General features: G+C 44.1%; 1 protein-coding gene across 2 annotated transcripts; it reads left to right on the top strand.

Moving 5' to 3' along the window:
• The first annotated feature begins 6,102 nt into the window (after positions 1-6,102).
• Positions 6,103-18,536, top strand: CLK1 (CDC like kinase 1). Of its 2 annotated transcripts, XM_030803572.1 has the most exons (13): positions 6,103-6,278; positions 8,943-9,103; positions 9,691-9,919; positions 10,961-11,051; positions 11,426-11,492; positions 13,080-13,196; positions 13,285-13,451; positions 14,183-14,277; positions 14,361-14,490; positions 16,517-16,599; positions 16,911-16,990; positions 17,627-17,717; positions 18,168-18,536. In XM_030803572.1, the coding sequence occupies exons 2-13, from the start codon at positions 8,943-8,945 to the stop codon at positions 18,309-18,311; spliced, it is 1,455 nt and encodes a 484-aa protein (XP_030659432.1). In that variant the 5' UTR covers positions 6,103-6,278; the 3' UTR covers positions 18,312-18,536. The 2 variants fall into 2 exon arrangements, with proteins under 2 accessions (XP_030659432.1, XP_030659433.1); XM_030803573.1 differs by lacking the exon at positions 10,961-11,051 and having other exon boundaries at positions 6,145-6,278.
• Positions 18,537-19,559: the final 1,023 nt, after the last annotated feature.

The raw sequence follows: 19,559 nt of genomic DNA, 5'->3' as shown, positions 1-19,559 counted from the left end.
TATATATGAAATGTAAATGAACTTCATGTTTAAATTTGGGTCTCATCTCCAAGATATCTTATTATGTATATGCAAGTATCCCAAATCTGAAAACTTGGGTATTCCTGAAACTGATACTAATGGCAAGAGCTCTACCATTAATTATTCACTTTATACAGTTAGAAAGAGGAGGGACAGGATAAAAAGTTAGTCTGGAAAGGCCAGCCAATCCATTTGCTATTTTCTCTGATTTTTTTTTTCTTTTTGAGACGGAGTCTTGCTCTTTTACCCGGGCTGGAGTGCAGTGGGTCACTGCATCCTCTGCCTCCCAGGTTCAAGCGATTCTCCTGCCTCAGCATCCCGAGTAGCTGGGACTACAGGTGCACACCACCATGCCCAGCTACTTTTTGTATTTTTTTTTTTTTTCACTAGAGACGGGGTTTACAGAGACCATGTTGGCCAGGATGGTCTTGATCTCTTGACCTCATGATCTGCCCACCTCGGCCTCCCAAAGTGCTGGGATTACAGGTGTGATCTTTAGGTTTACAGTAAAGGCTCTAAGAGGTCCTGGAGGCCGAGTGTGGTGGCTGACTCCTATAATCCCAGCATTTTGGGAGGCCAAGATGGGCGGATCACGAGGTCAGGAGATCAAGACCATCCTGGCTAACATGGTGAAACCCTGTCTCTACTAAAAATATAAAAAATTAGCTGGGCATGGTGGCGGGCGCCTGTAGTCCCAGCTACTTGGGAGGCTGAGGCAGGAGAATCACTTGAACCTGGGAGGCAGAGGTTGCAGTGAGCCAAGATCGAGCTATTGCACTCCAGCCTGGGCGACAGTGTGAGACTCCATCTCAAAAAAAAAAAGATGTCTTGGAATACAGTAAACACTCAACATTTCCCAGCTGATTTGCTCATGGACTTTTTTTTTTTTTTTTTTTTTTTTGAGACATAGTCTCACTCTTGTCACTCAGGCTGGAGTACAATGGCACAATCTCGTCTCACTGCAACCTCCGCCTCCCAGGCTCAAGTGATTCTCCTGCCTCAGCCTCCCGAGTAGCTGGGATTACAGGCATCTGCCACCATGCCTAGCTATTGTTTTTCTGTGTTTTTAGTAGAGACAGGGTTTCACCATGTTGGCCAGGCTGGTCACGAGCTCCTGACCTCAGGTGATCTGTCCACCTTGGCCTCCCAAAGTGCTGGGATTACAGGCCTGAGCCACCACACCCGGCCTGCTCATGGACATTTTTTAAAGCATATCTTTTTTTTAATTTTAGATTCAGGAGGCAGGTTTGTTACAAGTGTATAATGCATGGTGCTGAGGTTTGGGCTTCTACTGATCCTGTCACCCAGATAGTGAACACAGTGCCCAAAAGGAAGCTTTTCAGCCTTTGCCCCTGCCCCTTCCTCCTCCTTTTTGGAGTCCCCAGTGTCCACTGTTCCCATCTTTTGGTCCATGTGAATCCAAGATTTAGCTCCCATTTATTGTAACTGAATGCAGGCTGGGCTGCACACCACTTGCAAAGTCAATAACAGGGAGGAGATGCAGTAAAAGGAAAGTGACTTTATTCCAGAGATAGCAGTGGGGAAATGGCCAAAGCTAGTACCTTAAAGAAATCATTTTGAACTTTAGGCTGGGGAGAGGGGCTTAAAAAGGGAACTTAGAATGGGAGGCATGCGGGAGTGGTGCAGGGTTTCAGATCTCTGTGGCTTGCTCTGGTGGCTATCTTGAGTTGTGGTCCACCCGGAGCGGGGGCTGGCATCATCTCAACAATGGCTGGGTTGTTGACTAACCACCTTAAGGTAATCTCTGGAATTTTGCAGCTGGGTTTCCAAGCCTGGTATATGTCACGATTAGCCCTTGATGGGCCAGGCACAGTGGCTCACACCTATAAATTGCAGCACTTTGGGAGGCCAAGGTGGGAGGATCACCTGAGCCCAGGAGTTTTAGACTGGCCTGGGCAACATAGTGAGAACTTGAATCTACTAAAAATTGGAAAAAAAAAAAAAAAATAGCCAGATGTGGTGGCACACACCTGTAGCCCCAGCTACTTAGAAGGCTGAGGTGGGAGGATTGCTTGAGCTAGGGAAGTAGAGACTGCAGTGATCCATGGTCATGCCACTGGACTCCAGCCTGAGCAACAGTTAAGCCCCTATAGATAAGAGTGTATAGTGTAAGTTTAACAAGCGTACAGTTAGATAAATGTGCATAGTATAAAGGAGTGTGAGGCGGGAAAGGGAGGGAAACGGTTTTAACAAGACTACATTCTGAAATTAAGAAAGAAAGGGCCAGGCACGGTGGCTCAACGCCTGTAATCCCAGCGCTTTGGGAGGCCAGGGCAGGCGGATCATAAGTTCAAGAGATTGAGACCATCCTGGCCAACTTGGTGAAACCCCGTCTCTACTAAAAATACAAAAATTAGCTGGGCGTGGTGGCACGTGCCTGTAGTCCCAGCTACTTGGGATGCTGAGGCAGGAGAATTGCTTGAACCTGGGAGGCGGAGGTCGCAGTGAGCTGAGATTGCACCTCTGCACTCCAGCGTGGAAACAGAGAGAGACTGTGTCAAAAAAAAAACTTTAAAATGCATTTCAAGGCTAGGATACTTGGTTATATTACAAGTGAGAACATAAGGCATATCTTTGAAAATATTGAAGAGTGGAGCTTTACAGAATATCCATTTGAAAAATGCAATGAACTAGTTAAAGGCACCAGTTTGTGGAGTTCTGGTCTGTGTTTGAATCACAGCTGTGTCCCTTACAGTGTAACTTTAGGCAAGTTAACATCTCTGAGCTTTAGTATTCTCATCCATAAATAATAACTCAGAAGACAATTGTGAGGGTTAAATGTGTGTAAAGCTTTTGGCATGTAGTAATTAAGTGGAAGCTGCTCTCCTAACATTCATGTCCACCACAGGGCTCTCACCTCATCAAGCCATTCATTGGGTTCTACTATTGATTTCATCAAGACCATATTCTGCTCACTGCCTAGATCACAGTGGTTGGATTTGGATGTTCCTAAAACTTATACCAGCCGAGCGCAGTGGCTCACACCTGTAATTCCAGCCCTTTGGGAGGCCAAGGCGGGCAGATCACCTGAGGTTGGGAGTTCGAGACCAGCCTGACCAACATGCAGAAAACCTGTCTCTATTAAAAATACAAAATTAGCTGGGCGTGGTGGCATATGCCTGTAATCCCAGCTACTCAGGAGGCTGAGGCAGGAGAATTGCTTGAACCCGGGAGGCGGAGGTTGCGGTGAGCTGAGATCGTGCCAATGGACTCCAGCCTGGGCGACAAGAGCAAAACTCCGTCTCAAAATGTTTTTGTCTTGGCGTCAGTTCTTGGTTTGTCTCATTTCTTCCAATGGCTGGTCTAATTAATGTTTTGATTCTTTCTTGACTAGTTTGGAGTTAGCTTACTGCTATCCTCTTGTCACCATTTATATCTTCCGCTAAACTGAGAGGCTTTTTACTAGCAGCGAATCTGTATCTGTACAGATCTGCAGCAACCTCAATTCTTGCCTCCTCAGAAGAAAGAATTCGACTGAGGGGCAGAAGGAGAGAGTGAGGCACGTTTTAGAGCAGGAGTGAAAGTTTATTAAAAAGCTTTAGGGGAGGAATGAAAGGAAGGAAAGTATGCTTGGAAGAGGACCAAGCGGGCGACTTGAAAAATAAGTGTGTGGCTTGAGCTTTTAACTTGGGGGTTTATATACATTGGCATACTTCCAGGGTCTTGCATTACTTCTCCCCGCTCGCCCAACTCCTGAGATCTTACTGGGAAGCTGCTGCTCACCAGTTTCAGGTGTTTTCTATTAGGAGACTGCCGTTCCCTGGTGCCAGCTGTGACCAATTACTACTTCAGCAAGACAGTTAATAACCACCTGACCATCTCACCTGATGGTTGCCCGACACTCCTAGTGTGTGTTTGGGGGGAGCTATCTCTTGCTTTGTTCATACCTGACTAGCTACCTACTGTAACAGTGCCAGTTATACTAGTGACTTTTTTTTTTTTTGAGACGGAGTCTCACTCTGTCGTCTGGGCTGGAATGCAGTGGTGCAATCTCGGCTGACTGCAACCTCTGCCTCCAGGGTTCAAGCAATTTTTTTTTTTTTTTGAGATGGAGTCTCACTCTATTGCCCAGGGTGGTGTGCAATGTTGTGATCTTGACTCACTGCAACCTCCGTCTCCCGAGTTCAAGCAATTCTCCTGCCTCAGCCTCCCAAGTAGCTGGGATTACAGATGCCTGCCACCACACCTAGCTAATTTTTTGTATTTTTAATAGAGACGGGGTTTCACCATCTTGGCCAGGCTGGTCTTGAACTCCTGACCTCGTGATCCACTCGCCTTGGCCTCCCATAGTGCTGGGATTACAGGCGTGAGCCACCGCGTCTGGCCTCCTCCAAGTTTTATTCTAAACTCTGCCACTTTTAATTAGTGGTGCAAATATGTTTTTTTGGTTTTAGGAGTGTTAGTCCAAACTGCACCATTTTGTAAATCCTTGCCCTCTGCCCTGCCCCGTCTCCCCCACCCGCTATTTTGCAGACCTTGGTCAAAGTGAAACATTCCACGGGGGTTCGGGCTATGAGAAACATCCTGCCTAACCACCTGACCACAAAACGGACAAAGGCGCAACTAAAGAAACACCCCATCATATTCTGCCGGGAGAAAGTGCAAAGAACACCACATTCCCCGGGGGGCGTGGTGGCTCACACCTGTAATCCCAGCACTTTGGGAGGCCGAGACAGGTGAATCACCTGAGGTCAGGAGTTTCTACTAAAAATACAAAAAGTAGCGGGGAGGTGGTGGTGCGCACCTGCAGTCCCAGCTACTGGGGAAGCCAAGACAGGAGAATCGCTTGAACTCACGAGGCAGAGGTTGCAGTGAGCGGAGATCATGCCACTGCACTCCAGCCTGGGCGACAGAGCAAGACTCCGTCTCAAAAAAAAAAAAAAAAAAAAACTACCACCACATTCCGTGGGAACAAGGGCCAGAACCGCCTCATTATGGGAACATCTTAACATCCTGCAGGGCAGCAAGCCAGCAAGCCATATGGCCCAGGCCCCTCCCGCCCATACCTAAAAGTACCCCACTGGTGGGCACTGGCATTAGGCTGATTCCCTACTTCTGTAGGTCTTAGGCTGGACATAAAGGCCGCATTTGCTGTAGAGCTGCCACTCTGTATCTTTGACTCTGGCCTTCCCTTCAAAACTTATCAAGGAGCTTATTCTTAGAATGTGTGCTCAGTTACAGCCATAAAAGTATCATAGACAGGGAGGTATGCTGGCTGCCCACGTTGGGCCTAATGCAGGCACCATGAGGATCAAGGTGCAGAACATTGATTTCTGTTGGCTCACACTGATCCCATTAGTAATTTGAAGCCATCTGACGCTAGTGGTATATTTTTATTTATTTATTTTTTAGAGACAGGGGTCCCGCTATGCTGCCCAGACTGGTCTCGAAATCCTGGGCTCAAGCGATCTGCTCGCCTCGGCCTCCCAAAGTGCTAGGGTTACAGGCGTGACCCACCGCGCCGTGAAGTATTAGTTTTTTTTTTTGTTTTTTTTTTGAGACGGAGTCTTGCTCTGTCGCCCAGGCTGGAGTGCAGTGGCGCGATCTCGGCTCACTGCAAGCTCCGCCTCCCGGGTTCACGCCATTCTCCTGCCTCAGCCTCTCCGAGCAGCTGGGACTACAGGCGCCCGCCACCACGCCCGGCTAATTTTTTGTATTTTTAGTAGAGACGGGGTTTCACCGTGGTCTCGATCTCCTGACCTCGTGATCCGCCCGCCTCGGCCTCCCAAAGTGCTGGGATTACAAGCGTGAGCCACCGCGCCCGGCCTAAGTATTAGTTTTAAAGCAATTGTTTTAGTGGTCGCCAGCAGGGTACATGCTATTGTGTATACTGATTCCCTCATTTTTCCTTGTTCACAAGTTGTTCCTTGTTCTAGCGCTCAAAAACAATTGTCAGTGAGTGGGGAAAACGTGCCGACGGCTTCCTTTCATCCGCCACAGCCGGCTCTGGTTCCCGCCCTGGCGCCTGAGCCCATGGTGGTCACGCGCGCGCCACGCCCTCCACGCCCTCCATGCCCGCCCTTTCCGCCTGCTCCCCCCGTGCAAGCCCCGCCCCGTGCGTGCCCCGCCCCGCGGCGGAGACGCGCTCGCTGCGTCATCAGTGTTTTCGAGACGAGTCCCGACGCAGCAGCTGTCAGCTCCATTTTGTTGTTGGTGCGCGACGCAGTCAGCTGCGTGATTCCTGTTATTGCGTTACAAGCTTTGTCTCCTTCGACTTGGAGTCTTTCTCCAGGACGGTAAGACGCAGGAGGGAGCGGACTAGGTGACAGGGCCGTTCCTGTGAGCCTCGCGGGCGCCTGGCGATGCCCCCTCTTCCCGCTTGTTTGCTGCCCGCCGTCCCCGGCGCGACGACTGCCTGCTCCCTTCCCTCCCAGGCTGCACAATGGCGGCGCGCCCCTCTTTCCTGCGCGGCCGAGCCCGTCGCCGCCGGATCCGGCCTGCGGGGGTAGTTACGGTGTTTGCTAGGCCGGCCGCCCTTTTGGAGCGTCCGCCCTCCGCTGAGGGAGCGGCGCCTCCTGACGCGGGAGGGTCGGGCGGGCGCCATGTTGTGGACCGCCTCAGCGGAGCTGTAAGATGGCGGTTGGGCGGAGGCCGGCTTCGGCCCTGTGGCCGGAAAGGCGAGGCTCCCTGCTGTGGGTGGGGTTTGCTGGGGTTCCAGAATGTGCAAGTGGAGAAAGAGACGGAACCCGTAGGGGTTACAGTTAATGTCTAATGATTAAAGGGTCGGCGTAAACATCGCGAGTGGCTTTGTCCTCAGTGGTGTTAACAAAAACCAGATTTAGGAACCCAAGGAAAGAGAAATGCCGAGGTGTATTTGAAGGAGCGTTGTGACAGAAGTCAGGTGACCGGGAATTTTATGCGATGGCGTTTCAGCCCACTCCTCTTGGGTTAGCAGTTGGAGCTTTTTTGTTTTGTTTTCCTTTTTTGGAGTCTCGCTCTGTCGCCCAGGCTAGAGTGTAGTGGCGCGATCTCGAGTCGCTGCAGTCTCCTCCTCCTGGGTTCAAGCGATTCTCCTGACTCAGCCTCCGGAGTAGTTGGGATTACCGGGGCCCGCCACCACGCCGGGCTAATGTTTGTATTTTTAGTAGAGACAGAGTTTCACCATATTAAGCTGGCCTCAAACTGTTGACCTCAGGTGATCCATCCGCCTCGGCCTCCCAAAGTGCTGGGATTACAGGTGTGAGCCACCGCGCCCAGCTTCCTTTTTTTCTTTTTTTGAGACAAGGTCTCGCCCCTGTCGCCCAGGCAGGAGTGCAAGTGGCGCAATGATGGCTCACTGCAGCCTCGACATCCGGGCTCAGGTGATCTTCCCACCTCAGCCTCCTGAGTAGTTGAGACTACAGGCGCGCGCCACCAACCGGTTAATTTTTTATTTTTTATAGAGGCGGGGTCTGGCAATGTTGCCCTGGCTGGTCTCGAATTCCTGGGCTCAAGCAACCCTCCTGCTTCGGCCTCCCAAAGTGCTGGGATTACAGGCATAAACCACGGCCCCCGACCCAATTGGAGGGCTTTAAAAATTATACTCAGGCCGGTCCAATGGTAGTGCGTTATCAGAACTTAATAGTTACTAGTGTCACGAAAATTAGTATACAACCCCCACCGCTAAATTTGGCGTTAAAAAAAGAATTGTAGCGGAAGACAGAGTGGTCCCGCCGGTAAGAAAGAACGGCAGTTGATGAAGTAATTTCTATATAATGTCTTTTTCAAGTTGTTAGGTTAGAGATTTTCGATTTTGCTCGAAGCGTTTCTGAAAAGAAGGTGGCTCCTACCATTCCCAGATTGATTGTGTTAACATTGCGTTTAGGATAAACTATGTCGTGTGTGCTTGGGAGTGGTACTGGAAAGACAGTGTTGTTTTTATATTCTCATGCCACCGTTGCCTTCGTGTGTGATTAAAGTCTTTGGTAGTTTCATTTGTCTGTTTACGGAAATACTCAATAATGATGATTCTGTGTGATGATTCAGCAACTCAAATACAACTCTGGTTACTACGTTTGCAGTAATCAGTAATGCGGTGTTGGTGGGGAACATGTATGATTGCATTTGAGTTGGAGACTAGTTTCTGGTACACGTTTAAACGGGGAGAATGACGTGTGTTTCACGTGTCTGTGAAGAGACCACTAAACAGGCTTTGTGTGAGCAACATGGCTGTTTATTTCACCTGGGTGCAGGCGGGCTGAGTCCGAAAAAGTCAGCAAAGGGTGGTGGGATTATCGTTAGTTCTTACAGGTTTTGGGATAGGCGGTGGAGTTAAGAGCAATGTTTTGGGGCAGGGGGTGGATCTCACAAAGTACATTCTCAAGGGTGGGAAGAATTACAAAGAACCTTCTTAAGGGTAGCGGAGATTATAAAGAACCTTCCTAAGGGAGGGGGAGATTACGAAGTACATTGATCAGTTAGGTTGGGGTAGAAATAAATCACAATGGTGGAATGTCATCAGTTAAGGCTATTTTTACTTTTTTTTGTGGATTTTCAGTTGCTTCAGGCCATCTGGATGTATACGTGCAGGTCACTGGGGATATGATGGCTTAGCTTGGGCTCAGAGGCCTGACAACGTGGACTTCTATAGTGCTATATTTGTGCAGGGGTAAAATTTACCAAAATTAGTAAATTGTGATTCCTCCCTCTACTTTTTACTTTTTTTTTTTTGCATTCTTCCAATAAATCTGGGTATGATATGACTACGGCAGAGTGCCTGTGAATAAAGTTCAAACTGCAGATCAAACTGCTGAATATGGGACAACACAGTCATTGGATTTATCAGTGATTTCAGATTGGGTGACAATGATTCTTGAATTTTGGTTTTAAAACGAGGTCAGGAGGGGACCTTTGTAAATAAGAATTTTAAACAGCTCAGTGTGGGTTACAATTTAACTAGGAAAAACTTGCCTTTTATGTAGATGAGACACTCAAAGAGAACTTACTGTCCTGACTGGGATGACAAGGATTGGGATTATGGAAAATGGAGGAGCAGCAGCAGTCATAAAAGAAGGAAGAGATCACATAGCAGTGCCCGGGAGAACAAGCGCTGCAAATACAATCACTCTAAAATGTGTGACAGGTAAGGAGGATACTTAAAATATCTGAATATAACAATACATTACTAGACAAAACTAGTATCACTTAAAATAAGTACCTGATTACTACCATTCCTTTGTGTTTCCAGTGAGAGATTTTTTTTTTTTTTTTTTTTTTTGAGACGGAGTTTTCACTCTTGTCGCCCGGGCTGGAGTGCAATGGCGCGATCTCGGCTCACCGCAACCTCCGCCTCCTGGGTTCAAGCGATTCTCCTGCCTCAGCCTCCCGAGTAACTGGGATTACAGGCATGCGCCTCCACGCCCGGCTAATTTTTTTTTTTTTTTTTTTTTTTTTTTTTTTTTTTTTGTATTTTTAGTAGAGACGGGGTTTCTCCATGTTGGTCAGGCCTGTCTTGAATTCCTGACCTCAGGTGATCCACCCGCCTTGGCCTCCCAAAGTGCTAGGATTACAGGCGTGAGGCACCGCGCCTGGCCTCCAGTGAGAGATTTTGATGGTTTGTAATGTTTGTAAAATTAAGCTGGTTGTGGGGGAGTCTAGGTGCTGTCTTGAGAGAATGTGAGGATATTTGGTCTTAGCATAAAACATTGAAAATAATTTTTATTTCTCTAGCCATTATTTGGAAAGTAGGTCTATAAATGAGAAAGATTATCATAGTCGACGCTACATTGATGAGTACAGAAATGACTACACTCAAGGATGTGAACCTGGACATCGCCAAAGAGACCATGAAAGCCGGTATCAGAACCATAGTAGCAAGTCCTCTGGTAGAAGTGGAAGAAGTAGTTATAAAAGCAAACACAGGATTCACCACAGTACTTCACATCGTCGTTCACATGGGGTATGAACGTTTTTAAAACATTTTGGAAATTTTATATCCCATGTGGAACAGGGAAACTTGAATTATTGTGTTTGATTATTTGAGAAAGTTTTAAGATGAAATTATCTCAGTTTTAACCTGCAGGATTTTTTGTGTTTGTGCATTGGATAGGAAATTCCGGAAATAAAGTACACATTTAGTTCTATAATTTAATTATTGGTTGGCTCCTAATTGACATTCCAGTGAAATGATGGAGTTAATTGATTTAATTTAGATTAGTTGAAAATGATTACAAAATATTCTAAAATAAACAAAATATTCAAAATATTCTAATTTTTTGTGGTACTTCAAGAAACCTGACTAGTTTTGATCTATTGAAATCACAAAAGTAGAACAGGCATTTTATTTTTGTATAATTTAGGATTAGGTATGCTGCTTTGTTCTAACAAGTCATGTTTTCTAACCCTTCTTTCACTAAACAAACCAGAACAGATTTGAACTGTTTTGGGTTATATATTAGTTTGGAGATCAGCTCAGATGACATTAAAAATGCTGTAGTGTTATTCTTGTATGCCAAATCTTTTTTTCCCCAAAATTAGCACTTTAATTTTATTTACTGTTATAATACTTGTTTTCTTAGATTAGCTAGGAAATCTTAATTTGGCCACCATCTACTTTGACAAGTAAATGTTAAATCCTACGATTTTGCAACATTAAATTAGAACACTAGAAACTAAAAAATTATGTTTCAGTGAATGCTACAACTAAGCATTTTTTTTTTTTAAGAAAAACAATTGTATTATGTTTTGTTGCCTTGCCACTTTGAGTATCTTATCTGAAAATCTGTTCCTTGCCATGTTTTTCTCCTGTTAACATAAACTATGTGCCCTGTGAATTTCTGGGGACTGAATTTGAAATTGCTCCTGCCAACCGTTTGTGGCCTGGCGTGTATCTGAATGCCTGAATATCTCCCCGCTGAATGAATTTCGTATTCTGCCCTGAATTCACTCGGGTATATTGATTGGCTGGATGATCTTGGTGCCGCCCACTTGACGTTTCCAGAAGAGTCACCGAAGGAAAAGAACCAGGAGTGTAGAGGATGATGAGGAGGGTCACCTGATCTGTCAGAGTGGAGACGTACTAAGTGCAAGATGTATAGAATATTTTTCAACACTTATTAACTTTTCAGATAACATAATCTATATATAGATTAAGCTTTCAGGGATTTGGAAATCTTTTTTTTCTTTCTCTTTTTTTTTTTGTTTTATTTTTCCATTTCTTTTGGTGGGGGGGATTGTATTTTTGCTTTCTTTAGAAATGTAATGTTATACAGAACTTCCAGAACAGTAATCAAATTAATGAAATTAGACCTAATAATTATGTTTTTTGATGGTGTTGACCAATAAAATACCTAGTGATAAGGAAATTTGTAGCATCAACTAGAATAATCTACATTGATAGCGTTTATTGTGATAAGTACATTGTTTCCACTTCTTGATATGACTGAGATTTATTTCTCTCTTTTAGATGAAATTCTTGATACTTTAGGTGAAGGAGCTTTTGGAAAAGTTGTGGAGTGCATCGATCATAAAGCGTAAGTTTCCCATGTTGGGATTACATTTAGGGAAGTTGGCAATATGGGTAATTGATTTAGCTTTAGAAAGTGGTCTGACCATGAGTTAGATACATATCTTCGTACTCTTTTTTACTTGGATGTAAGAAACTTCCAGTTAGAGGTACTTGCCCCTTCATATTTTTTAAACAGCTACTAATAGTATGTATAGTTTCTAATTTTAGGCTGAGAACACACTTTATATTGTTCTGAAAGTATTGTTTTGTTGTTCAACTGGACACTGTTGTTAGGCCATATTTTTTTCCTCACCATATTAGTGGTTCTCAGCCTTGGTTTTATGTTAAGATCCCCCTCCAGAGGTTTGCCTACCCCAGACCTTTTCAGGGTAGTTACCTAGGAATCTATATTTTTAGAAAGTGCCATAATTCATTCTGATAACATAGCCGGAGATAACTTGGTGTCCCAAGTTTAATTATGTATGTTTATCAAACTACTGACTGAAATTTTTTTTTTTTTTTCTCGAGATGGAGTCTCGCTCTGTCACCCAGGGTGGAGTGCAGTGGCGCAATCTCAGCTCACTGCACCCTCTGCCTCCCGGGTTCAGGTGATTCTCCTGCCTCAGCCTTCTGAGTAGCTGGAACTACAGACATGCGTCACCATGCCCAGCTATTTTTTGTATTAGTAGAGACAGAGTTTGACTGTGTCGGCCAGGCTGGTCTCGAACTCCTGACCTCAGGTGATCTGCCCACCTCAGCCTCCCAAAGTGCTGGTATTACAGGCATGAGTGCCCGGCTCCAGCCATGAAATTTCTTAAGATAGTATAGAATTTTTTCCGTTACCTTTTTTTTTTTTTTTTTTTAGTTCCCTGTTTGTTGTTGTTGTTGTTGTTATTGTTCTTCCTCTTCCTGAATGGCAAAGCATTTTTGAGGAGGCTTCCTACTATTGATTGGTAAGGACATGAGAGCTAGAGCTCATTTTTTGTTTATTTTTCTTTTCCCTGAGATGGAGTCTTTGTCTGTCACCCAGGCTGGAGTGCAGTGGTGCAATCTTGGCTCACTGCAACCTCCACCTTCCGAGTTCAAGTAATTCTCCTGCCTCAGCCTCCCAGGAAGCTGGGATTACAGGCACACACCACTGTGCCTGGCTGATTTTCATATTTTTGGTAGAGATAGGGTTTCACCATGTTGGCCAGGCTGGTCTCAAACTTCTGACCTCAAGTGATTTGCTACCCTCGGCCTCCCAAAGTGCTGGGATTACAGGCATGACAGCCACTGCTCCCGGCCCTAGAGCTCTTTACTCTGTCCCCACTGTATCCTAACTCTTCTGGCAACCTGGACTAAAAGAACATTTGAGATAATGTTTGACAGTGACAGGTACCATATAGGAAGAAGTTGTTTAGCTGAAATACGAAAAAACTCATGTGAGTGGTGGTTTGATGAAAAAAATTTGTGTCATTCAGCATGTAATAGAACCAGAACTGAACACTAAACCATAAATTAAAAAAAAATACAGTGGGTCAGAGTAGAAGTAGTACAGTTTGAAGACAGTAATACCTGGAATTGAGCATCATGTCTGTCATTCTTAAATTTGCATGCATCTTTCTAACAGGGGAGGTAGACACGTAGCAGTAAAAATAGTTAAAAATGTGGATAGATACTGTGAAGCTGCTCGCTCGGAAATACAAGTTCTGGAACACTTGAATACAACAGACCCCAACAGTACTTTGTAAGTATCAGATTAGAATTTGGGAAGTGGTGTCAGGTATATTTAACTTAGGAGCAACTATACTTGGCTATTTTTCATGTGTTTGTAGCCGCTGTGTCCAGATGTTGGAATGGTTTGAGCATCATGGTCACATTTGCATTGTTTTTGAACTACTGGGACTTAGTACTTACGACTTCATTAAAGAAAATGGTTTTCTACCATTTCGACTGGATCATATCAGAAAGATGGCGTATCAGATATGCAAGTCTGTGAATTGTAAGTTCTTGGTATATCTTCGGTAATTTGCTGGTTTTATCCATTCCACAGAATATATCAAAATGTGCATCCTAAGTGTGTACAATTTTTATTTGATTAAAAATAAAGGGGGAGGAAGAGTAGGTATGAAGAGATTTGATTACAGGCTGTTGATCCAGCAGTGTACATTTCATTCAGTAAGTAGGATACCCATCATATAACAACATACTGTGTTGCAGACTATGATTTAGACTTTTCTGATGCAAAAAAATAGTAACTTCGAATGCTGGGTAAAAATTAAGGCGTGGTATATCTCATAAAAGAAAGCTTCATAAGAGGTAGTGAGTTATAGTTACTGGTGATTTTCTAGCCGACTGGAATGTTGACCATTCTTCTTTGGGAAGGGAATCAGGTTTTTTGTTGGGTTTTTTGTTTTTTGAGACGGAGTCTCGCTTTGCTGCTGAGGCCGAAGTGCAGTGGCGCAGTCTTCACTCACGGCAAACTCTGCCTCCCCGGTTCAAGTGATTCTCCTACCTCAGCCTCCCAAGTAGCTACAGGCGCACGCCACCACACCTGGCCAATTTTTGTAATTTTAGTAGAGACAGGGTTTTACCATATTGGTCAGGCTGGTCTTGAACTCCTGACCTCAGGTGATTACAGGCGTGAGCCACTGCACCCGGCCTGTTGTGGGGTTTGGTGGTTTGGTTTGGTTTGGTGGTTTCTGATTACAGCAACTTTCTCTTTATTCTCAGTTTTGCACAGTAATAAGTTGACTCACACAGACTTAAAGCCTGAAAACATCTTATTTGTGCAGTCTGACTACACAGAGGCATATAATGCCAAAATAGTAAGTCTTCCAAAATATTCATAAAGTGAATATCTTATGCCTTAATAGCTTATGCCTTCTTAACCATCATTTATGATTTTCAGAAACGTGATGAACGCACCTTAATAAATCCAGATATTAAAGTTGTAGATTTTGGTAGTGCAACATATGATGATGAACATCACAGTACATTGGTATCTACAAGACATTATAGAGCACCTGAAGTTATTTTAGGTGAGTATTAATTGTCCTTTGAGAACCTTTGTATTTCCTTATTGAGACTTAAAATTATTTTGCAGTTTTAGGTCTTACTTGTGGGGCTTTATCATTTTCTCTTTAAGGGATTAGTATCATGAAGTGCATTAAGGATTTTAAGCTCTCAATTGTACCAGATAATTAGCTCTGGGAATTTGAGCAAGTGGCTTACCCTTTCTGGAATTGTTTTCACATTTGTAATACGTGGTAGGGTTTTTAATGTAATTGTTTAATGCCAGATGGGGTGCGGTGGCTCACATCTGTAATCCCAGCACTTTGGGATGCCAAGGCGGGCAGACCACATGGTCAGGAAATCGAGACCATCCTGGCTAACATGGTGAAACCCCATCTCTACTAAAAATACAAAAAATTAGCTGGGTGTGGTGGTACACGTCAGTAGTTCCAGCTATACTCGGGAGGCTGGGGCAGGAGAATTGCTTGAACACCGGGAGGTGGAGGTTGCAGTGAGCCAAGATTGCGCCACTGCACTCCAGCCTGGGCGACAGAGCGAGACTCCATCTCAGAAAATTGTTTAATGCCTATTATATTCCAGACTATATATAACACTATATAATGTATTTATTTTTATCATTTATTTTTTAGACGGAGACTTGCTCTGTCGCCCAGGCTGGAGTGCAGTGGTGCAATCTTGGCTCACTGCAACTTCTGCCTCCTGGGTTCAAGCAATTCTCCTGCCTCAGCCTCCTGAGTAGCTGGGATTATAGGCACCCACCACCACACCTGGTTAATTTTCATATTTTTTGGTAGAGATGGGGTTTCACCATGTTGGCAGACTGGTCTCAAACTGCTGACCTGGAGCAATCTGCCTGCCTTGGCTTTGCAAAGTGCTGGGATTACAGGCATGAGCCACTGCGCCTGGCCATATATGTTGTATTTAACCTTGGATTAAGTGATTGCTTTAGGATCTTCCAGCTCAAACATTACGTTGCATATATGTGTGTGTGTGTGTGTGTGTGTGTGTGTGTGTGTACATATACATATATGTGTATATATACCTGTATGTATATACGTGTATGTGTGTATATACGTGTATGTGTGTATATACGTGTATGTATGTATATACGTGTATGCATGTATATACATATATAAATATATATATATATATTTTTGAGACAGAGTCTCACTCTGTCGCCCAGGCTGGAGTGCAGTGGCGCGATCATGGCTCACTGCAAGCTCCGTCTCCTGGGTTCACGCCATTCTCCTGTCTCAGCCTCCCGAGTAGCTGGAATTACCGACGTGTACCACCACACCCAGCTAATTTTTTGTATTTTTAATAGAGACGGGGTTTCACCGTGGTCTCGATCTCCTGACCTCGTGATCCACCCGCCTTGGCCTCCCAAAGTGCTAGGATTACAGGCGTGAGCCACTGCACCCGGCCTTTTTTTTTTTTTTTTTTTTTCTTTTTGACATGGAGTCTCGCTCTGTCACCCAGGCTGGAGTGCGGTGGCGCGATCTCGGCTCACTGCAAGCTCCGCCTCCCAGGTTCATGCCATTCTCCCACCTCAGCCTCCTGAGTAGCTGGGACTAACAGGTGCCTGCCACCACACCCGGCTAATTTTGTTTCTGTATTTTTAGTAGAGACAGGGTTTCACCATGTAGTCAGGATGGTCTCGATCCCCTGACCTTGTGTTCTACCCACCTCGGCCTCCCAAAAGCCTGGGATTATGCCTGTGGCGTGAGCCACCGTGCCCAGCCAATTCAGATAGATAGATAGATAGATAGATAGATAGATAGATAGATATTTATATATATATATAAATAGAGATGGGATCTCACTGTGTTGTCCAGGCTGGTCTTGAACTCCTGAGCTCAAGCAGTTCTCCAATCTTGGCCTCCCAAAGTGCTGGGATTACAGGTGTGAGCCACTGTGCCCAGCCTACATTACATATGTTTTTTTAAAAAAATATTACTGTTAACTAACTTTTTAATTTCCTTAACAAACATTGAGTATTTTTTTTTCCTTACATTTTGCTTTGCTTTGCAGCCCTAGGGTGGTCCCAACCATGTGATGTCTGGAGTATAGGATGCATTCTTATTGAATACTATCTTGGGTTTACCGTATTTCCAGTAAGTGACAATGATCTATTTCAACCTTGCTTTGCACAAGAAAGGTGTCTGTTTATTTGAATAAATGCTTTTGCTTCCCCCATTATAGACTATTAATTGTAGCTAAGCATAAGTAAAAATGAAACTGATTCATGTTTTTTTCATAATTGTTTTATTTAAAACTTCTTTAAGTATATAAGCAATTATCTGTGTCCATGTAGGAAATCATTGGCGAGTTTGTTCTGCAAGCCTTAATGTTTTTTTGCTGTCAGCTTTGACTATGTCTGTTTTGGTGGTCATCTTCCCCAAGTCTGTTTTTATTTTATTTCTAGACACATGATAGTAAGGAGCATTTAGCAATGATGGAAAGGATTCTTGGACCTCTACCAAAACATATGATACAGAAAACCAGGTACGTTTTAACAGTTAGTGACATCCTTAGTATCATTTGATCACATCCACTGATTAGAACTTAATTATTTTTTCTTTTTTTTTTTTTTTTTTTTTGAGATGGAGTCTTGCTCTGTTGCCCAGGCTGGAGTGCAGTGGCGTGACCTCATCTCACTGCAAGCTCCGCCTCCCGGGTTCACGCCATTCTCCTGTCTCAGCCTCTCAAGTAGCTGGGACTACAGGCACTTGCCACCACGCCCGGCTAATTTTTTCGTATTTTTAGTAGAGACGAGGTTTCATCATGTTAGCCAGGATGGTCTTGATCTCCTGACCTTGTGATCCGCCCACCTTGGCCTCCCAAAGTGCTGGGTTTACAGGCGTGAGCCACCGCGCCCAGCCAGAACTTAATTTTTTTTTTTAATTTTCACTCTGCCAAGTCTCAGGCGCTGATTAGGACTTTATAAATGATGAAGTAAAACTAATATTTTTTCGGTTAAATAGTATATTACCTTGGTGCAAAGCAGGTAACATTTCTATCCCATGGCTGCCATTTAAATCTCTAGAAAAGTGATCTGGGAAAGCATAGTAATTGATACCTTTGCTAGCTGTTTTAAGTTTTCAGAGTCACAAACATGAATGGATATTGACTTATTTTTAGGAAACGTAAGTATTTTCACCACGATCGATTAGACTGGGATGAACACAGTTCTGCTGGCAGATATGTTTCAAGGCGTTGTAAACCTCTGAAGGTAAGCCTTTCAGACATTGCTCAAATAGTCAAAACTTTGAGTTTCTTCTGTTTTGTCTTTTGAGACCGAGCCTCGCTTTGTTGTCCAGGCTGGAGTAGAGTGGCACGATCTTGGCCCAGCTCACTGCAACCTCTGCATCCTGGGCTCAAGCGAGTCTCTGCCTCCCAAGTAGCTGGGATCACAGATGCACGCCACCACGCTTTTTTTTTTTAAGTAAAGACAAGTTTTACTATATTGGCCCAGCTGGTCTTGAACTCCTGGCCTCAAGTGATCCACCTGCCTTGGCCTCCCAGAGTGCTGGGATTATAGGCATGAGCGACCGTGCCTGTCCTCTTTTCTGTTTTTATGGTGGTTTTATATATATATATATATATATATGGTTTACTATACTGTTATATAGTATAGTAAATGGTAGTGGAAAAGGCTGTTGAATGATTTTTTTTCTTCCAGGAATTTATGCTTTCTCAAGATGTTGAACATGAGCGTCTCTTTGACCTCATTCAGAAAATGTTGGAGTATGATCCAGCCAAAAGGATTACTCTCAAAGAAGCCTTAAAGCATCCTTTCTTTGACCTTCTGAAGAAAAGTGTATAGATCTATAATTGGACAGCTCTCTCGAAGAGATCTTATAGACTGTATCAGTCTGATTTTTAAATTTTAAGTTAATTTGTACAGCTTTGTAAATTCCTAACATTTTTATATTGCCATGTTTATTTTGTTTGGGTAATTTGATTCGTTAAGTACATAGCTAAGGTAATGAACATCTTTTTCAGTAATTGTAAAGTGATTTATTCAGAATAAATTTTTTGTGCTTACGAAGTTGATATGTATCTGTACAGTTTGTTCTAAGTACCATTCTTCTTTCTACGTCTATTAAAGAATGGACATAGATTTCTGTTTTTGGAGACTTCCTCAAGTCTTTGGGAAAATTTAGCTTCATTTCCATTTTAGGGATTGTCAAGATTGAGACTTACTGCCCCCTAAGTTAAATGTAATGAAACCAGATTATGGGACACACAAAACTTAAGATTAGCCGAGAAGAGTTCTGTCTTATTCCTACTCAAATTTAGTATTGCGGTTTGTTGTTAATTGTTGCACAGGATCTGAAGTCGTTTGCAGAATCACACTGTGGTGGAGCTTTCATTCCTTTGCAGCCGAGTCTGTGAATTTATCAAGTGTGAGTGTGTGTAATACAGCAGATTTTTGTCTGGTTTCATCTATGTTTGATCCATTTGGGATCCTGAGGCGTAGATCTTTCCACAGTTGTTTTTTGGGTTTGGGGGGCTTTCTTCTCTCTCTCTCTTTTCTCTCTCTCTCTCTCTTTGTCTCTTTCTTTTTCTCTCAGCGGATTCTTTCTGTCTCTCTCTCCTTCCTACCTTTCCTTTCAGGAATTTTTAAATGCTGGCCAGGTGCGATGGCTCACGACTATAATTCTAGCACTTCGGTAGGCTGAGGTGGGCAGATCGTTTGAGGCCAGGAGTTCAAGACCAACATGGTGAAGCCCCATCTCTACTAAAAAAAAAATTAGCCGGCCGTGGTGGCAAGCACCTGTAATGCCAGCTACTTGGGGATGCTGAAGCTCGAGAATAGCGTGAACCCGGGAGGCGGAGTTTGCAGTGAGTCCAGATGGCACCACTGCACTCCAGCCTGGGTAATAGAATGAGACTGTCTCAAAAAAAAAAAAAAAATGCAATTAGGCCTCAGAGATTGTAAGCAGATGGAGTCTCGCTCTACTGCTCAGGCTGGAGTGCAGTGTCATGATCACTGTAACATCTGCCTCCCGGATTCAAGCAATTCTTGAGCCTCAGCCTCCTGAGTAGCCAGGATTACAGGTGTCAGCCA

This window comes from Nomascus leucogenys, chromosome 22a (genome assembly GCF_006542625.1).
Source record: "Nomascus leucogenys isolate Asia chromosome 22a, Asia_NLE_v1, whole genome shotgun sequence".
In the NCBI taxonomy this organism is placed as follows: domain Eukaryota; kingdom Metazoa; phylum Chordata; class Mammalia; order Primates; family Hylobatidae; genus Nomascus; species Nomascus leucogenys.
The sequence above is the reverse complement of the archived record's forward strand: the minus strand, read 5'-3'. Positions and strand labels throughout refer to the sequence as shown.